Below are 22,144 nucleotides of genomic sequence, written 5' to 3'. Positions count from 1 at the left end.
ACCCACAGAACATCATCTTTCAATGAGAACACAAGGAATTTTGAATTTAAACAAAAGCAGAGATCTAAAGCTCCACTTAGCTTTGGAGTCTGAGGTCCACAAGCTGCTTTTTTTTTTTTTGTGGCCAGCCTCAGGACTTATGCCCCAAGACTGATGCAATTACTTTCTTCCTAGCATTGAGTTTGGGGGTCTGAAGTTTGTATGTGACTATTGCGTAGCTAGCCTCAAGACCCAGGTCCCAAGCAAAACCAAATTACTTTGTTCCCCAGTGCACTGAGCTCAATCACCAGCCCCATTTAGTCAATTTCTGTTGAGCACCTATAAAAATGACAAGACACCCCTGGCTTCCTAGGATTTAGTTTCAAAGAAAACAAAAAGCAATTTCAACAAGGCAGTACCATTCACTACAACCAAGTGGAGAGTACTAAAGCGGCCTTTCACTGATGGCCACTTTAGCCTAGGGAGAAGAGCATCTGGCTGCCCATGGCAGAGTGAGCAGGCACAGTCAAACGCAGACATCCAGACTTGTCAGCCACATAAACTGTTAGGAAAAATATGTAAGAGTCAGTGAACCTCTTAAAACAATCCTTTATATTTAATAAACCATTTATTAGCAAATAAATAATGTATACCACACCTAAATATTTAGAATCTAGTACTGCCCAAGGATATAACCTCAGCATTACAAAGTGAAAGAGTGAAGCTTCACTTAGTCACCGGATACCAAGCAATCATTCCTCGCTGTTCTCCTATGTAGATGTAATAGACTCATCATAAGGAGTGGTTTTCTGTTTGATTCCTTTAGCCAACGAGGTTAGTACAAAACCATCCTCTAGTTAAACTTACAGTCCAGATGATTTTACTTTCTACACTTGAACATGTGAAAAATACAGGGCCCTTCAATCAAAGACTATGAACCAAGAAGTTAATCTACAGGGATGGAGAAATCATTCTAAAATATTATGCATGTTTTAAAATGAGTTCTCATTATCCACGTTCTGAATTAGTCTTTCTGAATGGTTTCTAAACCTTAAGTACAGCCTGAAACTTAGGCAACATCAGGAACCATGGAGCTGAGCCCAAGAAGGTGCTTCAGAATTTCCAACATGAGACAAGAGTGCATCACCTGTCCCTCTCCTCATGACAAAAGCTGGAAAATAAGGTGCATGTTTTTACGGACACGGCACCAGATACAACTCGTACCTTAAAAGAGTGTGCACACTTGGGGCACGTGTGGAGATCAGAGAACAACTTTGTGGGTCTGGTCCCCTCCTTCTCCTTTCAAGGGTTCCAGGGATCAAGCTTATGCCATTAGGTTTACACAGCCAAGTGCCTTACCAGCATCCTCTCTCCAGCCCACACCCATAACAGCTGGAGAACTAAGGAGTTTCAGAATTTAGTAACTTATATATTCAATCTTCACACAGCTTTACGTCCTTATATAAGAGGTATTAAATAAATTAAATGTTCTATATTCATAGATGAAAAAAAAGAAATCAAATACTTCTTATGCAGTCAATTCTCAGAATGGACCCATCATTTGCAACTGGAGAGAACTTCCAACAGTCCTTCCAGGTAGAATGTACTTAAAATATAAGGAAAATGGAAAAGGAAAAGGAGCTACACAGCCAATGCAGATTACATTAAAACCCAAATGTAAATATAATCAAATGAAATTCTCCTAAAAGGAAGGAAACACTACTGTCACCCTCAAGGAGATAAATCATACAACAAATTTTATATGAACTGAGACGCTTTTCTTGCTTTAGTGTATGCAGAAAAAATAAAACTCATGTTATCTAATTTGGGGGTTATATAGTTAGAAATATATAATTCTATTTCTATGGCCAGGTCAGCTAGCTGAAATAAGTTAGCACGATCATTTGAATTGGTTGTCTGCACACTGGGCAGGGCTTGTTCCTCTTCTTAAGCTTCTTTGCACATGTGAAACATGACATGAGATGTCCAGTTTTACCATGAACAATGCAACCATTTTTAGGCCGCCCTTGACAAATCACACATGGCTCAGTAGCATTAAGAGAGAAGCCAGATTCCATACTTTCTTCCTTGTCTTGTGTCTCCTCCTTCTCCACCTCTCTGACATCTTCCTGGCTGCTATAAACAACACTACTAGAAGTCGACGGCTGGGAGTAGTCCTCACTCTCCTGTGACGGGGAGGCATGGACCTCTTTATCATCATCTTCCTCGGTGCAGGGCTCTTTAGAATCATTCACTGTAGATTTTTTTCCATCAGGCACATCTAAGCCTTCCTCTGCCTGAGTCAAGGTCTCCAGCTTGGCTTTTTCCAATATTTCCCCTTTATCTTTTTTATCTTCTGGAAGCCAATTCTCACGAAGGGTCCAACATCTGTTGCAGTGGGATGGAAGGGGAGGATTCATTTCATTGCAGGAGGTACATTTCCAATAGTCCTTCAATAAAAGAAGACATTAACTCTTGTTATTAGTCACAGCAAGGCTAGCAACGTCACAGTACGCCTGATGTAAAAGTCTATCACATAGATAATTTTCAGCATTTCATGTTTTACATAAAATAGGTAAAAAGCCCATGAGAAACAGAGTTAATGCTTATACCAGAAATTAGCTAAGAGAGCAGATGTTAGACACTTTCCCTGCATGTATACACAAACATGGAGAACTGTGTGAAATAATAACTGCACGTCTGGGATCAATCTCTAGCACTATTTAAAAAACTAAAACAAACAAACAAACAAACTGAACATCCCCATTTCATCCACAAGAGAAATCTAAAACCATTCTCGTCAGCTACCAGAGCTCCAATATACCATTCTCATCACAATCCAGCCTTGTCAATGTTCTCCTGGACTCTTAACTGCTCAGTGTGTCTTCCTTATCCCAATTTCTCTTCACACAACTGGAGAAGCACACTCTCCCGCATCCCTGAGTCATCACTGAACATGTCCTGTATCCTTGCATACACTGAAGGGTGAACTTCCTAGTGAACCCTGGATAAATATATCCAGTTTACCTTGCCTGGCAAACGGACTAATGCAGAAGCAATGAGGGTAAAGTCCATTTATTCTCCCACACCGATTCCTTGATTCTGGCTAAGTGTGGCTTCCACTCATCCCCAAAACCAAAACCAAAAGGTCTTGTTAGACGAGGATGGATGTTTCAGGGGTCCAATATATTCAAGGTTAAATTCCATCCCATAAAACCAAACAAATGTATCAACAGATTCTACTACAACAAAGAAGGAAAAATACTCTAAGTCATAAGAGTATAAAATTGTTAATTGTATAGAATTAACTCACTCTAACTTTTCCCAATCCTCATCTCAGAGCCGTCCTTATTTCTGTGAAGTATCTGTATACTTACAGCCAAGGAGATTTCAGGGTCTCCCTCAAAGGAGTCTGTATCACTTTCTCCTGTCTGATACACTGTGACTCGATAGACCTAATAAGACAAATTCATTAGCATCAATTTACCACCTCTCAACCAAGAAGGCTGAATTCTTAATAAGTCCTAAACAAATAGCTAGAGCCACTAACTCTCCATGAGATCTGAAGGGCAAGTCAAACGCAGTTCCAGTAAAGTAGACAAAGTAGAAGAGTAAACTCTTTACCCACCATGGCAAGAGTTGTTTAACTACTTTTTTTAAAAAAAATATTTATTTATAATGTCCTGCTTTCATGCACGTCTGCACACCAAAAGAGGGCGCCAGATCTCATTACAGATCATTGTGAGCCACCATGTGGTTCCTGGGAATTGAACTCAGGATCTCTGGAAGAACAGCCAGCACTCTTAACCTCTCTAGCCCGGAGTTGTTAATACTTAGCAAACAAAATATTCAAGAAAAACCGGGCGGTGGTGGCGCACGCCTTTAATCCCAGCACTCAGGAGGCAGAGACAGGTGGATCTTTGTGAGTTCGAGGCCAGCCTGGTCTTTGTAGAGCTAGATCCAGGACAGGCTCTAAAGCTACAGAGAAACCCTGTCTAGGAAAACCCCCCAAAAAAAAATTTCAAGAAAACCTATTTTACAAATTCTAAGTTATTAGCCAGAAAACAACAAACAACTAGAAATGTTAAAAGTATAGTCACTCCCAAGAAAGAGATATACAGGCACCATCTGACATGGATGTTTGCTGCATGTTTTATATTTGTGAAAAACAAATTATTATTAAAAGAGAGGAATAGGAGTAATGACGCTTGCTTTTGATCCAAGCACTCTGGAGGCAGAGGCAGGCAGATCACTGTGAGTCCACCTGGTCTACACAGACAGTTCAGGATCAGCCAAGGGCTACATGGTGATACTCTGTCTCAAGAAAAACAAACAAACAAATAGTAGAACCAAATGGAGAAGTTTATGGGCAGACCATACAAGAATGTCCATTAATGCCTAAGTTTCTGACTTAGTAATATGAGATTATAATAAACCAGAAGCTGTAATATTTTGTCTTAAACTCACAAATGAAAAAGCAAAAATTTCAAGTGACTCCAATCTTATTAAAAAGCTAGCAACCATGGAAACCCACCTCATCATCCTCATCTGAGAGCTCGTGCCCATCTTCACTCAGGCTGTAATCTTCGGAGTCAAGAGACTCAACCTCAAATTCTACACTAAATTGATCCGAAACCGAATCCTGATCCAACCAATCACCTGAGTGTTCACTTACACCATCATCAAGATCCTATGGGAAAAGAATAAAGTGAACTTAAAGACATTGCCTCTAGGCTTCAGTAAGAGCTTCCTAATTCATCCTGGGCCACTATTTCCTCCTCCTGTTCATGTAGCACAGACTGGCGCAAGGTTGAGGTTCATTAATATTCAATCTTCCCTGCTCAAAATTCTACTACATGAAAGAAAAAGGTCAAAGGGCCTTAGCACTGAAGTTACACTCAGTATGACTGCATTAGCATTTCCAAATGCCCTCAGCTAAACACACTCTATCCTACTCAACACCCACACTCCGGTCAGATTCTGTTTCCTAATTCTTCCACTAACTTTCCCTCCCTAAAATAATTTGAGCTTCTAAATCCCAGTCACCTTTGTTTGGCTAAACCCTCTAACAATACCATGTTTAATAACCTTTCCTATTTATGCAATTATTGATTATATACACGCCTATTAATTAGATGAAGCGTAACTGCAAGCTTCTCTATAAAATACAAAAAAGGCTAAGACTTACCTTAATTACACTATTAGCGTGTCAGAATGCTAGTTACTGCACAAATACAAATCTGCTATTTGGGTTTTGAGACAGGATCTACCTTTGTAGCCTTAACTGGCCTAGAACTGGACGCTGCTTCCTGAATGCTGTGATTAAGACTGTGCTGCCAGCCCAGAATAACTTGATTTGAAAAGCTTCAAGACAAATTTTCAAATTTATTTTTACAATTCTGTGTATTTTCAACTGACCCCACATTTTAGGATTTAATAACTCACAGCTTCAGAACCTAATGTTATCTGTCTATGCTAACCAAGGGTAAGAACACATACCAAGGCTATAATCTTCTCAATCAAGAGATTCAATTTAAAGGGCTGAGTATGGTGGCGGACACCTTTAATCCCAGCACTCAGGAGGCTGAGGCAGGAGGATTATCTGTGAGTTCAAGACCAGCCTGGCCTACAGAGGACAGCCAATAGTCAGGACTAGAGAGGTTCAGTCTCAAAAAAACATAAGAGAGATTCAACTTAAAATCCTCTACTAAGCTGACCACAAGCTGGATCCTGAGCTATAACTGAGAAGAGTACACTACGCTAAGAGTCAGGACACAGGTCAACTTCAGATCCATCATCTAACTTCTAGAGAATACAGTCCCTTGAGGCATGAAAGGAGTCTGAATTAATATAATCAACAAAAACAGTGTTATTATTTTATAAATTTCAAAATAGGGACTTGAAGTGATGTTGATAAAGCAGTAGAAAAAGCAACTCTTCAAGGACTAGCTCTAATTCCTACACAACTTCCACTGACACAGGTTAGGACAGTCGGTCACATCTCTGGTAACCCAACAGTGTCCCTTCACTCAACTCTAGAATCAGACTTTCTGCAGCAGTTGTCTGCAAGCTGTATTATCTTAACACCAGTGTATTTTTATAAACAAATCTTTCCTGAACAAAGCCATGCATGTGTGTCTACACATCTATGGTTGCTTTTCCAAATTAAGAAGATCCAACAGAGACCAAAGCGAACGGGACCCAAAAGGTTAACTATATGGTGTTTGACAACACTGTTGGGGACCAGAGATGGCTCACGGATAACAATGCCAAGACTGAGGCACTGAGTTCTCTACCTCTGAAACTTCACCACATGGTGGAAAGAGAAACCGATTACCTCGAGCTGTCCTTTGACCTCATCACATCCCTCACAAATGCACTGTGGCAGACATAATCCGCACGCACGCACATAAACAAACATGCTGTTTTCAAATGCAATATCGAAAGCTGTTTTGAAGCCAGGTGGCAGTGGTACACACCTCTAATCCCAGCACTTGGGAGGCAGAGGCAGGCAGGTCTCTTTGAGTTTGAGGCCAGCCTGGTCTATAAAAAGAGTTCTAGGACAGTCAGGATTACACAGAGAAACCCTGTCTCAAAATTTAAAAAAAAAAAAAAAAAGCTGTTATTACAGTTCAACTTTCAACAAATAAACCAGCACAGTCTGAATTTAATATCTCTCATACACAGACCTAGAAATCAGAAGCCTATTTGCTGATTAGCTCTGTGCAATGTAGGTTTGTACATGGATAGTGAATATTGGTGTCATCTTTATTGATACAGAACTCCAACAAAGCTAAAGTTCCCAAAGTCGTCTTCAGTGGGGCACAGGAGGCTGAAGTGTATAGCGATACAGTGCTTGCCTACCATGTGCGAACTTATTTCTGGGTTTGATCTCTGGCAAGGAGAACGAACAAGGAAGCAATCAAAGCAAACTTCCCTTAGATTTCTACAGTACGTAACTGAGATGAATTTCAGTTTCCTTCGCTTATTTAAAAAGTGTAACTTCTAAATGTTCAGTTTGCTTTCTGCCCCAACACACCTGAGCTGTGAGAGCTGATCACTAGTACAGTGGTCCACACCTAAGATGACGTCAGCGAGGACGGAATCTGTACTCATTTCCCAGGAGCACCGCTACTCTATTCTCCCCTTCTCTCCAAACCTAGGACTAGAAGCAGGAGCTCTATACAGATTTAAGATTAAATTTTACCACTGTGTTCAGCATCAGTCTCACATCAAACAAGGGCACTTGTTAAAGATTCCTTTTATGTTTATTTATTATAAAACTAGGGAACAAAATAAAGGTTTGAGGGGGATGGCAAGCTACTGTTGAAAAAGCCCCACCCTAGCTTCCTGGCAGCACATCCCTTGGCTCTGCCTCTTCTCTCAGTCACGTCTATCCCCAGTGAAAACCCCACCTCTTGAACCAAAATGTTCCTCTCAATGGGCCCGTAACAGGCATTCTATTTATAAGTTTGTTAGAACTTTAAGGACTTGCTGGGTGGTGGTGGTGCACGCCTTTAATCCCAGCACTCAGGAGACAGAGGCAGGTGAATCTCTGTGAGTTTGAGGTCAGCCTGGTCTACAAGAGTGAGTTCCAGGACAGGCTACAAGGCCTCAGAGAAACCTGTCTCGAAAAACCAAAAAAAAAAAAAAAAAAGAACTTTAAGGACTAAGACTTGAAAAAAAAAATTAAAACTGGAAAACAGGACTCCAGAGATGACTCAGGAGTTTAGAGCACTTGATGCTCTCACAGATGACCCAAGTTCCACACACACACAGAGGCCATAACCACCCTCATACTATGGTCCAGGGGATGCAACATCCTCTTCTGGCCTCCAAGGATAGCGCATGCATGTGAAACATACTAGCTGACAAAACCCTTACATAAAAAATAATCCTGGTGGTGGTGGTGGTAGCACACACCTTAATCACAGCACTTGGGAGGCAGAGGCAGGCAGATCTCTCTGAATTCGAGGCCAGCCTGGTCTACAAAGCAAGTTCCAGGATAGTCAGGGCTGTTACACAGAGAAACCCTGTGTCCAAAAAACATATATACCTAAATAAATATATAAATAACACATAGATAATAATAAAACACATCTAAAGTATTTCTTAAATAATCAAAACCAACACATACCTGATGTGAGGGGGTCTCTGTGGACTCACTGCTGCTGCTTCTTTCACAGCATATCTCTCTCAACACACACAAAGCCAGGCTCTCATCAAAGGAAAGGGATCTATGGCGCTTCCTTTGCCGCTCACCAGGTAGTTCATCTGAGTTTTCTTCTATGTATTAAAGGGAAACAGGTAGTTAAATCCCTGTGCTGTGGCTGATTCAGAAACTGTAATGTCTTAGTTCCTATCTGTAACAAAAGTCAACCATTTACATTCTTAAAGTCAGTGTTTCACTGAATCTGTCCAACTAAAAACACTGAAAAGTTTCCAATGTTTTTTCTGAACTTTACCTCCAAAAGTTACAATAAACTGGATCCATTTAGAGCTCTTACTGACCCAACAATATACAATATTTCTGTCAAGACTAAGCGTTAAAAATTTGAGTATACTAGATATGGTGGTACACATCTTTAATCCTAACACCTGGGAGGCAGAGGCAGGTCAATCTGTGAGTGAGGCCAGCCTGGTCTCTGCAGAGATACTGTCTCAAAAAAATAATTAAAATAGAAAACAAGACTTCATCTTTTATTACAGAACCAAAACCAGGGGTCTAGAGCAATGGTTCTTCCTAATGTGGCGACCCTTTAATACAGTTCCTCCTTATGGTGTGGTGACCCCAACCAAAGTTATTTTTGTTGCTACTGTTAGGGATCATAAATGTAAATATCTGTTTTATGATGATCTTAGGCAACTGTGAAAAGGCCATCTAACCCCAAAACCACAGTATTAAAGGAAGAACCCCCAAACAACTATGTAATATGCCAAATAATTACTCATATATACCTGTCTCACTAATTGCTCTCCTTCTAGATGAGGTAGACGGTCTAGAAAATGAATCTGAAGATGAAGGCTTCTCTTCTTGTGGCTCTCGCACAGGGTCCTAAACACACAAGAAAATGTAAAATATGACAAAGTAACACAGCACAGGCTGCTTCGAGCTCTGTTTTATATAACCTTCCCAATTTTCAAGAACTATTTGTCATGAAGCTGGAGAGATGAGTTAGAGATTAAGAACATGTGCTGTTCTGGACTGGATAACTTTGGCTCCCATCACTCACATCTGGGGCAGCTCACAACCACCTGTAACTCCAGCTCCAGGTGATACGGCATCCACTACTGGCCCGGGAATGCAAACACTCAAGGACAATACACACAAATAGAAAGTTTTAAAAAGAAACCTTGTAGAAGAGTAAGAAATAAATTAACTATTACCTCCTGATCACTCCCACCTGCAGGCTGACATCTGTTCTCACTCACTGATGTGCCGGAGTCTGAAGACTCTAAGAAAAAGGAAAAACTGACTCAAAACAAAGAATAAGAATTCAACATATACCAGTTTAACCCAACCCTGTACAAAATTTAACCTTTCAACAAGCATTAGCCATGTATGTCCCAAGTGTCATTTGCATGCTAAAACATGGACATAAATTCAACTTTAAAACAGTAATTATAAAGTAAAATAAGCCGGGCAGTGGTGGTGCACACCATTAATCCCAGTACTTGGAAGGCAGAAGCAGAGCAGGCAGATCTCTGTGAGTTCGAGGTCAGCCTGGTCTAATAAAGAAACTGCCTCGGCCCATTTGATAAGCCAGCCTTGAAGTAAACAGAAAAGAATGCTGGGAGGAAGAGGAAGTGAGCTAAGACGCATTAGCTCTGCTCTCTGGGGCAGACGCAATAAAGCTCCAACCCAGGATGGACACCTCGGTGCTACACACATTAATAGAAATGGGCCAGGCAGTGTTTATATGAATACAGTTTGTGTGTTGTTATTTGGGGGCATAAGCTAGCCAGGTGGCCAGGAGCAGGAAGCAGCCCACAGCTCCCTTCTACACTTAAAGAGACAGACACAGGTGGATCTCTGTGAGTTCAAGGTCTGCCTGGTCTATATAGTGAGCTCTAGCCCAGCCAGGGCTATGTAGTGATATACTGTCTTTTAAAAAAAAAAGGGAGGAGGGAGAAGAGAGAAGGAGGGTTTAAGAAGAAGACCAACCCTTTTCTTTAAAAAGTATCAAAACACTATTCCATGTGTGTATCTTTATAGAATGAAAACCAAGTACCTTTACTAAAGTCTCAAAAGGCTGCATCCCAAAACTGAGTTGAGTCAGTCTGAGTAGGTAGCTCAGCGTCAGTGTGCACGTTAACACTACAAACAGACTACTTCAAGCAGAGCTAAACTGCTGCTTACTTAAAAAATGGAAATGACTGTCTATTCAAGAAAGACTAGAAAGGGGGCAAGAAAAGAGCAAGGTCCTACTTAGGTCGCAAACATCTCAATTCATTTCAAGGTCTGATCAACTTCTAGTAGCCTTTAATATTAGTTATTTTTCAAAGAAATTCTAACTGATAACCCAAGGTTTCAACAAACATGAACGGGGCATTCAACATTGTATGATACATTTTGTATTATACTTTTTATAATAGTTTTAGTTCACAGCCATTTCCCACTCAAGTTTATACTCCTATTATAATTATGCATAAAGTAATTCTTAAAAAGAATCACTGGGCCTGGCAAGACAGGCCAGGAAATAAGGAAACTTGCTGCCCAAACCTTATGACCCGAGCTCACTCCAGAGTCTGATCTTCAGGACCCACGTGACTCCCTCAAGCTGTCAGCTGACATCATATGCACATCACAGCACATAAAAGTGCTCACAGAAGCACAAGTCAATGTAGGTTGAGTTTTCTGGGGTTTTTTTGTTTTTTGTTTTTTAAGGAAAATGATGAGACTGGAGACATGACTCAGTGGGTAAGAACACACACTGCTCTTACAGTGGTCCTAAGTTCGGTTTCCCAGCACTCATGGCAAGTGGCTCAAAACCCCGTGTAACTCCACTCTAAGGAATCTAACACCTCTGGCTGCTGTGGACTCCTGCACTCATGTGCATATCACACCCACATACAGGGGACACACAAACTTTTCTCTTTGACAGTGTCTCATTATGTAGACTTGGCTAGACAGGTCCATCTGCCTGTGCCTCCCAAGTGCTGAGACTGAAGGTATGCATCACCACATCAGGCTCCATAATTAATTTTTTTTCAAAAGAGGGTTGTAGTAATAGCACGGGACACTCTTGCAAGAGGTAGCGGCTCACTTACAATAGTCTAGGAGATCAATTCCCTTCTTCTGGCCTCTGTGGGTACTTCCCATTTGGGATGCACAAACATACACACAGGCAAAACAAAAAACACCCACACACATTAGAGGGAGGGAGGGAGGGAGGGAGGGAGGGAGGGAGGGAGGGAGGGAGGGAGGTTGGTTGGTTGGTTTCCTTGTGTAAGAGCTCTGGCTGTCCTGGAACTCACTTTGGAGACCAGGCTGGCCTTCAACTCAAGAGATCCACCTGTTTCTACCACCTGAGTGCTAGGATTAAAGACGTGTGCCACCACTGGCCGCAGGGCTGTTGAGGCAGCTAGCTAAAACAACACTTTCCAAGCACAGATGAGTCCCTGGGTCCAGTTCCCAGCAGTGCTGAATAAATGAATGAATGCCATGTGGGTTGTAATCCCAGTTACTTGGGAGAGCAGCATGACTGAGTTCCAAACCAGCCTAGAAAATTTACAGGGATCCAATCTCAAAACAAAGCAAAAAAGTAAACAGAGGCTGGAACTATGGCTCAGTGGTTAAGAGCATTGGCTATTATTCCAGACAAATCTGGATATCTCACAACTGTCTGTAATTCCAGTTTGTAATTCCAGTTCTAGACCTGATGGCCTTCTCTGTCCTCACAGGCACTGCACACAGATGGTACACAGACATACACACAGGCAAAACACTGACACACATAAAAATAAGTAATAATTTACAACAAAATTAGTCAGCACTGAAAGAGGTGACTAAAATAATAAATAAGAGAACCAGAAATACAAAATACATGCACACAGATAGCAACAATGTCTCTGTACCGTTTTGTTCTGCCTTTTACTTTACAGTGCTAGGGATTGCAGCAGAACTACACACAGGCTGGGAAAGCACTCTTCCACTAAGTATGTCTCCAATCCTTAAAACACGGTTAGAGGGACTGGCAGGAGCCTAAAAGTCTGAGGAGGATTTCTAGAGCCCACATAAAAAGAATGCAGCGTGAGTTCCGCATGGACATCATGGCCCGTGTCCCACCCACAGACATGTATCATATACACACACAACAAGATACTCAAACACTTTCTAAAAGCTCAAGGGTTCTCAACTACATAGTGAGCTTGAGGTTAGACTAGGATACATGAGACCCTCAGTCAGAAAGAACTGTCTTCAGAGCTACAGTATTTTCAGAGTATTCAAAATTAACTTACCTTGCTGACTTACGACCACCAAGTTTCTGTAGATCATTGTATATATTTTCCTTGTAAGGAAAAGAAAAATTATAAATAGAGAACCTAGAGCTGAGTGAAGTTAGATCCCTTACACGCCCAAACAACCGAAGACTGGACAGGCCTGATGGCCTGAGTTCAATCCTAAGAACTCACACAGTGGAGGGAGCTATCTTCTGAACGCCACGCTCACACACAATTAAACAAACAACAACATATATCAACAAACGGGCTTGTAATACGCCAGGAATTCAGGTTCCCAAACAATATACTACCCCCTCCCCAAATGAGTATCAGGGCCAGGAGTGTCAGCAGCAGTAGAGCATCTTGTCTGCATGGCCACAGTTTCTCTCTGACGGGGACAGAGATGGAGGCGAGCTGCAGCTTTCTGATTTATTTACCTGTGCTCTTTCACGGAGAAGCTTGGCACTCCAAACAAGTCTCCTAGAAGATCATTTGAACAATACACAATATGTTGCTGCTTCTCATCATATAATCGTTTAGTCATAATATACTGGCCAAGATAAAATATAATCTGAAATAGAAATGTCATTTTTAAGTATTAAAGGAAACTAATTATCAGTTTTGCATACATTGAGTAATACCCCCTTATCTAAACAACCACATCCACAATCCTATACAAGACCATTTTGTGTCTAGAAGCTCTTTTTAAGTTGATGAAAACAGAAGTAACTGTTCCTTTCCTTCACATTACTTAAATGAGTTTCTTTTCTTTTTTCTCATAAACTTTAATTCTGCTCAGAAATCTAGATACTAACATTCTAGGAAAGAAAGGGAAGGCAAAAATGCAAAACAAAAAAAAAATGAAGAAAACAATCACCTAAAACTTCAACAGCTCTGAAGTCATCCCAGAGGAACAGGAAAATCACCAATAGCATCTCCCAATCAGACAGTCTCAGTTATTACTGCAATCAACCCGAGTAGTCCATGGTCCCAACCACTACTATTAAATTAAACAGTAGTGCTCTGTGCTCCATAAATCAGTTTTAGCACACACTGTTATCCCAAAATCAGCCCATCAACAAGGCAAGTCTGTAAGCATACTACAGTGCACAGTGCAGCTGTCAGTACAATTGTTATCACGGGATGGAAATGAAAAGACCGCCCCTTGGTCTGACACCGAGCACCGCCAAAATAGAAAGAAACATAAAAAAGGATGAGGAAACCACTCTAGGACTGACCCCTATTCCAGTGCATTTTTACTGCCCCATACTGGTTTTCACTACTCTCTCAAGTGCCCCAGGAGAAAGAACTGAAAACAGGCACAGACAATATAAACAGCTCTAAGTCCCACATCCAACTCTGGGTCTAAATTAACTCCAGAGATCTGTCCTAAACAAGGAAATGTTTTTGCTTGTCAATACTCCTTAAATAATACAGTATTAACAACTGCTTACATCATGTATTAGGTAATATAGAGATATCAAAGCATAAGGAAAACTGTACATACACTGCATTAAAAGTTTTATGTTTTAAAGTAAGGGACTTGGAAGGCAATGCCCTGTGGAGAACAGAAGAACATCACTGAGCCACTGCATACAGCTCAATACAAGCACCCAACATCTTTTTGATGGCTTTGATCTATTTTCTACTCTGTCTACTGCTAAATCCATACTTTCTTGTTTATTTCCTTAACTAATTTTATAAAGGTCAACCCAAAAAGTTAATGACCCTAAAAACATCACTTAACACTTAAGAGACTTAGTAGTTTTAGTAGCTAAGCAGGAATCAATCAACTTATTTTGTTTTGTTTTGTTTTTCGAGATAGGGTTCTACAGCTCTGACTGTCCTGCTCTGTAGACCAGGCTGGCCTTCAACTCAGAGATCCGCCTGCCCCAGCCTCCTGAGTGCTGATATTAAATATGTGTGCCATCACCATCCAGTGAGTCAATCAACACTAAAGGAACGCGCCTACACATCCATGATCACAGACGCTGCTGCAGGCAGTGGGACAAGAAAAACAGGTTCCTCCTAGAAAGTATCTTCTAAGAGGTTTCTAACAGTATAGCTGATTCAGTCTCTTCCTGTCCCACTAACCAGTCATAAGAACAAAACTTCAGTGTTTTAAGTAAACAAGATAACACTTGTATCTCTCACACTGAAATTGTCTACATCTGCCCAGCCACTCACTGAAAACCATACTTTCATAAACAACTTTAAGGTAAACAACAGTACAATGCTGTGTCCACGAAAACAGACGACAGGTTCATGGAATCAACTCACCAGGGATTTCAGTACAGTACGTTGTACTCTTGTAGCTCTAGAGCACAAGTTCCAACCTGGGACCCAGGGATACCCAAGAAGTCCTTCGATAAAATTGAGGGAATTCAACAATTGTGATGGGGAGGGGGTATGGGCAGGGGGTATGATCTTCATTTTCACTAAATTTGAACTGAAACTTAGTTTTCTCATCAATTATGAATATAGGCAACAAATGACAATATTTTTAATTTCTGTCACCAATAAACAAACTGTTTTTGTACTGTGCTATCCCTAAAAAAAATATTTTAACATTTTATTTCATTCCTTACTACACTAAATTCAAACTTACTGTCAGTATTTTGTTTTGTTTTTATGTGCACTGATGTTCTGCCTGAATGTATGCCTGGGTGAGGGTGCCCTGAAACTGAAGTTACAGACAGCTGTGGGTTGCCATGTGCAAGCTGGGAATTGAATTTGGGTCTTCTAGAAGAGCAGTCAGTGTTCCTAACTGCTGAGCCACCTCTCCAGCCCCGTATTTTGTTAATGTAAAAGGTTTATACTGGGCAGGTGAGATGGTTCAAAAGGTAAAGGTGCTTCCTGCCAAGCCAGACGACCCTTGTCTGATTACCCAGGATTCACCGGGTAGGAGAGAACTGATTCCTCAAAATGTCCTTTAATCTCCTTTATACATGTACATATACACAAAATAAATAAAGCTTTAAAAATTAAAAAGTAACTAAAAGTACATTATCATAAATTTGTTTACTGTTATGCATTTAAATGATTCTGAGAAATTACAAATCAGAGACTTTTACCAATTTGCCAAATGAGCTCACAACACAAATGCTAAGAATTCTATAACCCCAAGCACTCAGAGGCATGGGCAGGTGGACTTCTGTGAGTTAGAGGCCAGTCTGGTCTATAAAGAGATTTCCAGGACATCAGAGCTACATAGAAAAACCTTGTCTCAAAAAAAGAAAGTCATATAAATTAGTATTTTTAGCTTCAAAATATAGTTCAAATGGTCACAAAACAGTGTCCCTGCTTATTACAAAATCTTTCTATATAACAAATCTTACCCACAAACTTGAAAAAAATACTACATATGGCTATTAAGACTATTATTAACTATTAAGAGTATTAACTATTAAGTATTCGGGTTAGAGAGATGGCTCGGTGGTTAAGAGCACTGGCTGTTCTTCCAGAGGACCTAAGTAGAATGAATTCCCAGGAACCACATGGTAACTCACAACCATCTGTAATGAGATCTGGCACCCCCTTCTGGTCTGCAGGTGTACATACAGACAGAACACTGTATACATAATAAAATCAAAAAAGGAAAAAAAGACATCAATTCTCTATCTCTTGGTTCTGCTCACCTCTTTCATAGTATAAGTATCTTTTTGCGCACCAACAGACTTTAACAACTTCAAAAGCAATGGCTTTGGTCTAACCTGTAGAAGAAAAGAACAGCTGCTGTTATATCCACGAGAGCACTCTCCAGCATAAGCCCACCAAGTCTGTCCAAAAGGAAGCCCAATAAAGGCAGCAAATACCATTTAACAATTTGTTACAAAGTCAGACCTCAAAAAGTTGGGTTTTACACTAAGTACAATAGACTTCATAAATGGAGAAGCACACATCACCAAAGAGGAGGAAAAATGCTATAGAAAAAACTATTGTATTAAGCAATTATCATGAAGTCATTAAATACTATTAGTTGTGATCAAAAAACAAACAGTATCAAGGGCCAGGTGGTGGTGGTGCGCGCCTTCAATTCCAGGCCCGCAGGTGGATCTCTGTAGGTTCAAGGCCAGCCTAGCCTACAAAAGCTAGTTCCAGGGAAGGCTCGAAAGCTACAGAGAAACCCAGTTTCGAAAAAAACAAACAAACAAACAAACAAAAAAACAGTATCAAGAGGCTCAGAGATTAAAAGTACTTGTTGCTTATGCAGAGGACCCAGGCCCAGTTCCTAGGACCCACCAATCATCAGGCACCTCACAACTGCCTGAAACTCCAGCTTGTTCCAGGTGATTCAACATCGTCTTCTGGCTTCTGCAGGGACTGAATATACATGGGAATGTGATACTATTTCCTTTCTCCAGCTCTATCATCTGTTTACTACTAAAAAATCTAGTTGAGCCGGGCGATGGTGGCGCATGCCTTTAATCCCAGCACTCGGGAGACAGAGGCAGGCAGATCTCTGAGTTCGAGACCAGCCTGGTCTACAGAGCTAGTTCCAGGACAGGCTCCAAAGCCACACAGAAACCCTGTCTCGAAAAACCAAAAAAAATCTAGTTGAGATCCAGTGTGCTTGGCAAGTGTACTGTACAAACCCAAAGGTCTGCTCTAAGGAAACTTACAGAATGAAGGAGAAAAAAATACACCTTTAGGACTAAGCCTATCACCAATCTATTATACCCAACTGCTACAGAACAAATCCAAACCAAAGAGGTAATGAACAATTCAAAGACTACAATTCATGTCCCTCAACTACAGCTCAATATTTTCTTCCTATGTGATTTACACTTCACTCACTTATAATCATTTACAATGCACCCAAAAAGGCGAGATAGTGCCACAAAAAAACAACAACAAAAAAAAGACAGAGGACTTTTATTTAAAGAGCATGCCAGTAAAATCAGAAGAGCCAGAAGGTATTTTTTCCATGTCTAGCCAATTAAAGCAAAGTACTAAATGAACTACAGGAGTGAATACAAAATAAACTTTATTTGTAAAAACAGGTCTTACTGTACAGAAGCTCCAGTCTAGGCTGACTCTAATCTAGCCTTCCCAGTAGTGAGGTAATAACTGGTGGGGCTAAGAGATAACTTAGAGGCTAAGAACACTTGCTGCTCTTACAGAGGCCCTGGGTTTTGTTCCCAGCACTCACACAATAGATCAAAACCATCTGTGACAAGTTCCAAGGACTCTGACACCCTCTTCTGGCTTCTGTAGGCACCAGGCATCCACATGGTACACATACACCCATGCAGGCAAAACATTCACACTCACAAAATAAAAATCCTTAAAAAGCTAGGCGGTGGTGGCACATGCCAGCACTCGGGAGGCAGAGGCAGGTGGATCTCTATGAGTTCGAGACCAACCTGGTCTTATAAGGTTAGTTTCGGGACAGGCTCCAAAGCTACAGAGAAACCCTGTCTCAAAAAAGAAAAACAGGGGGCTGGAGAGATGGCTCAGTGGTTAAGAGCATTGCCTGCTCTTCCAAAGGTCCTGAGTTCAATTCCCGGCAACCACATGGTGGCTCACAACCATCTGTAATGAGGTCTGGTGCCCTCTTCTGGCCTGCAGACATACACACAGACAGAATATTGTGTACATAATAAATAAATAAATATTTAAAAAAAAAAAAAGACAACTGCCACCTAACCGGCAAGCTGCACTACTCTGAAGATGCTCCTGTCCCTTACAGCTTTAAGGAGTCTTTTGTTTCATTTTGTTTATGCATGTGAGTATTTTACCTGCATGTACTTCTGTGCACCACTTGTGTCCTTGGTCCCCCAAGGAGGTCAGAAAAGAATGTCAAATCCTTGGAGTTACACTGGAGTCATCACATGGGTGGGGAGAATAGAACCAGGCCCACTAGGAGTAACCAGCACTCCTGGCCACTTAGCTGTCTTTCCCTAGCAGGACAGTTTTTTATGGCTTCACATGGCGCAAACCCTCTTTGTCTACATGGCCTAGAATGCAACCTCAGGAGGTAGCCTCAAGACAAACCGGACTAAAGTGAATACCACTTCTAGACAGCATTTGGTTTATTTTTAAAAGACTGTTAAATGCTTTAAGGATAGTAAGTACACTGAGTCAACTAAAGTTGAAAGAATGTTTGGAAAACCAGGATAGAGTAGGCATGTAATGTGATCATGCTCACTGTATCTGCAAAACTCAACTTTTATAAACTCACCCTCATACAAATCATTATCTTTGCATATTTATTTTTGATATTTGGGGCTTTTTAAAAATTTTTTAGCTATTTTTATGTGTATTGGTGTTTCACCTGCATGTATACCTGTATGCCATGTTCATACAGTACCCCTAGAGGCCAAAAGAGGCCAGTAGATCTTCTGGAACTGGAATTACAAGAGGGCTGAGCCACCTTGTTGGTGATGGGAATCCAACCTAGATCCTTTGAAAGAGCAGCAAGTGCACTTGTAACTAACTACTCGGCACCCTCTCCAGTCCCACTTTTTTAAAGACTATTTTTAGCGGTTTTAAAATGCTCTTTAGAAATGCATTTATTCCTGCCAGGCGGTGGTGGCGCACGCCTTTAATCCCAACACTATGAAGGCAGAGGCAAGCGGATCATGAGTTTGAGGCCAGCCTGGTCTACAAGAGCTAGTTCCAGGACAGGCTCCAAAGCTAGAGAAACCCTGTCTCGAAAAAAAACAAAAAAACAAAAAAAAAAACAAAAAGAAAAGCATTTATTCCTAAATAGGTTATCAAATACCAAATAGTCAATACTGTAACTATACATATAAATGGCATTATTCACACAGAGAAATTTGTATTTAGGAAGATGTGTATGCATGTAACAAAAATTAATGAAAACAAGGTCGTGAATTTGCAAAATAGAAAAAGCATATTGGAGGCTTTGGAAAAAGAAGGAACAAACTGTACAATTATAATCTCAGAAACAAGGAAGAAGTTTCAAAAAAAAAAAAAGGAACCACCTGGACGTGGTGGTGCTGGCTTTTAATCCCAACACTCAGAAGGAAGAGGCTGCCAGATCTCTGTGAGTTCAAGGCCAGCCTGGTCTACAGAGTGAATTCCAGGACAGCGTGACAGCACAGCTAAATCTGTCACAACCCCACATGCAAAAAACAAGTTTTAAAGCGCTACATGAAAATACAATAAATAGGGGGCTGGAGAGATGGCTCAGTGGTTAAGAGCGTTGCCTGCTCTTCCAAAGGTCCTGAGTTCAATTCCCAGCAACCACATGGTGGCTCACAACCATCTGTAGTGAGATCTGGTGCCCTCTTCTGGCCTTCAGGCATACAGGCAGAAAGAATATTGTATACATAATAAGTAAATAAATATTGAAAAAAAAAAAAGAAAATACGATAAATACGTGCATAATCTTTGAACAGATTCTTGCAAAACATTCTAAGAAAGCTCAGAAGTCATCAAAACAGATAAATCTGACTATATAAAAATATTTTCAGTAATAAAGACATCAAGTTACATACAGTACTAGTAAAAAAAAATTAACTACACTGAAAATGCGCAGAACTAGAGAATCATGCAAACTACTATGAAAAACATAAAAGGGAATGAGGGGAGAAGGAAAAGAGGGGGCTAAACAGAGGCAGAGGTTGAGCATGAGCACAACTCTGGATAAACAAGTTACTTGATAAATCAAAGGATAGGCTGCCTCACCGGAGATCCAGGCCTGAATCCTGAAACAACAGTCCAGTAACAGTAAGACCGGCTCAGTCTTAGGACACAGTTTATAAGCAACGAGAAGGGGCGTGTGAAGAATGCCAACAAGGAACGATAAATGTTTAAAGAAGTGGAAAGCTAAAATACCTTGACAGGTATGCATGTAGCAAATCATCACATTCTTCAAAAATATGTACAAAATGACATCAAAAGGAAAAAAGAAAGCTAGTGCTAATTCAGTGCTGGCAGGAGTGAAGACCATCATCACCAGTTAGCAATCAGATGTGCTTATTCAGGTCCTACGATTTCTACTTCCCTATCTTTCTTACAGAATAATTACACACTTATTTTACTGACAAACAGGAGGCAACTTTTACATCTACCAGTAGGTCACAGGGCTAAGACTGTAGCTCAGCTCAGTGGGACAGTACTTATGCACCCACAGCCCAAAGGCTGGGGTCCAATCTGACACCAAAAGCAAACAAAAGCTGTAAAGACTTAAGAAAAACACTCAAATGGTGTGCTCATGTTATCAAATACTCTGCAGTCATTAAAAGTAATTCTGTAGTTTACTGAGGACACCTTTATATATTAATATAGAATAGGAAACAAGATATAGAGCAAAGACTGGTACTTTGAATTTTTATTTTATGCATTCCTGTAATGACTAAAAGCTTCAAGAGTTTATAGTGCCTTTAAGATTACCATTTACACAGCTGTAGAACAAACACGACAATGCATGTCATAAGCGTTAGCATCCACACTTGATGTAATGGAACTCATTTTAAAGGCCGTGTCAGTGAAGAGCTATGAAAATCCAGATTCTTGCTGTTAATTCCCTAATGCAATCACAACAACATTAAACATACAGTTACAATTTTAGGGCTGTGCTACAGCTTGGGTTTAAGCGTCTTATTTGACTACCTAGTAAGATAAGTTATTTTTATACACTCAAGACAAAAATACCAACCAGAGTCTCTTGTTCCGAAGCTGGAATCTGTGAGGTGCTTACGGCACCATCAGTAGACACAGACATGTTGATATTGCACATTGGCCTACAAGTAGAAAGAAGAAAAAAAAAACAGACGATAAAAACTTGAAATGGTAAATTACTTTTTTTTTTATAAAAGAAACAAAAAACGTCTTTAACAGTAGCTTTCGTAAATCAAAAAAGGACATGAAGCGAGTTGTCCCTTACGTGGATCCACGCAGGAGAGGCGCCGTCGTCGGGGAAGCCACAGGTGTCCCCTCTCCGCTCGCCGGCAGCAGACGGCTGCAGAAAAGGCCGGGTTTAAATAGCCCCAGCTGGAGGCAAGTCGGGGCTTAGCTCCTCCAGCAGGCGACGCGGGACGTGTCCCAACTTGACCAGCCCGACAGGAAAAGCTGAGTCAACTCGGGGCAGCCCGGTCCCGCCCCACCCAGAGGTGCAGGCCACAGGCACCCGCGGTCGCCCGGACCCCTGCGGGGAGCCCAGAGCGACCCCGGAGACCACCCGCATCCCCAGCCGCGGGGCCTGCCGGGAGGCCCCCCGCCCGGCGCCCCGCCAGCCGAGGCCCCGCCCTCCGGCCCGGCGAGGACACCGCGGCCACCCGCCAGCAAACGGTCACCCGGCCTCGTGCCCCGCGCCCCCGCTACCGGCGCCTACCCTCTCCTCCCCGCGTGCCTCCCGACCCTTCACGGGACGCGCGGAGGCCCGGCGACCATTTCGCTCCGGAGCTCGAGCGACGGCGGCTCCTGGCTGAGAGCCCGGCCGCCTGTCGGCTACCCGGGCCGAGGAGGCCCCCGCCACAAAGCGGAGCTCCGCGGCGCGCGCCCCCTGCCGCCCGCGGGGAGAGTGCCGGAAGTCACGGCCCATCCGGGAACCGGCGCGCACGCACGCACGCACGGCACCGCCTTCTGGACCAATAGAACCAATAGGAGGCGGGCGTGCGCGCGCGGGGCGTGGGGAGGGGTGGGGGGGCCCGCGCAGCGCAGGTGTAGCGAATGGCGTTTTGTTGTTCTTGTTAAACCGCAACGGTAACGAGGCAGATTCGTATCCAAGACGGAAGCAAGAATAACAGCT

The 22,144-nt window shown here is 41.8% G+C and overlaps 1 protein-coding gene across 4 annotated transcripts; it reads right to left on the bottom strand.

Annotated features, from left to right (window-relative positions):
• Positions 1 to 568: 568 nt before the first annotated feature.
• Mdm2 (MDM2 proto-oncogene) lies at positions 569 to 21,928 on the bottom strand. 4 transcript variants are annotated; one of them, XM_075954772.1, is made up of 12 exons: positions 21,728 to 21,928; positions 21,281 to 21,387; positions 21,053 to 21,137; positions 16,062 to 16,136; positions 12,861 to 12,994; positions 12,442 to 12,491; positions 9,367 to 9,434; positions 8,938 to 9,034; positions 8,117 to 8,265; positions 4,514 to 4,669; positions 3,357 to 3,434; positions 569 to 2,429 (listed from the first exon to the last, which is right to left on the bottom strand). In XM_075954772.1, the coding sequence occupies exons 3-12, from the start codon at positions 21,131 to 21,133 to the stop codon at positions 1,857 to 1,859; spliced, it is 1,461 nt and encodes a 486-aa protein (XP_075810887.1). In that variant the 5' UTR covers positions 21,134 to 21,137; positions 21,281 to 21,387; positions 21,728 to 21,928; the 3' UTR covers positions 569 to 1,856. The 4 variants fall into 4 exon arrangements, with proteins under 4 accessions (XP_075810887.1, XP_075810884.1, XP_075810885.1 ...); XM_075954769.1 differs by having other exon boundaries at positions 21,281 to 21,442; positions 21,728 to 21,900; XM_075954770.1 differs by having other exon boundaries at positions 21,281 to 21,355; positions 21,728 to 21,895.
• Between the last annotated feature and the right edge of the window lie 216 nt (positions 21,929 to 22,144).

Source organism: Microtus pennsylvanicus, chromosome 20 (assembly GCF_037038515.1).
Source record: "Microtus pennsylvanicus isolate mMicPen1 chromosome 20, mMicPen1.hap1, whole genome shotgun sequence".
Classification (NCBI taxonomy): Eukaryota; Metazoa; Chordata; class Mammalia; order Rodentia; family Cricetidae; genus Microtus; species Microtus pennsylvanicus.
This window is presented reverse-complemented; position numbering and strand designations above follow the sequence as displayed.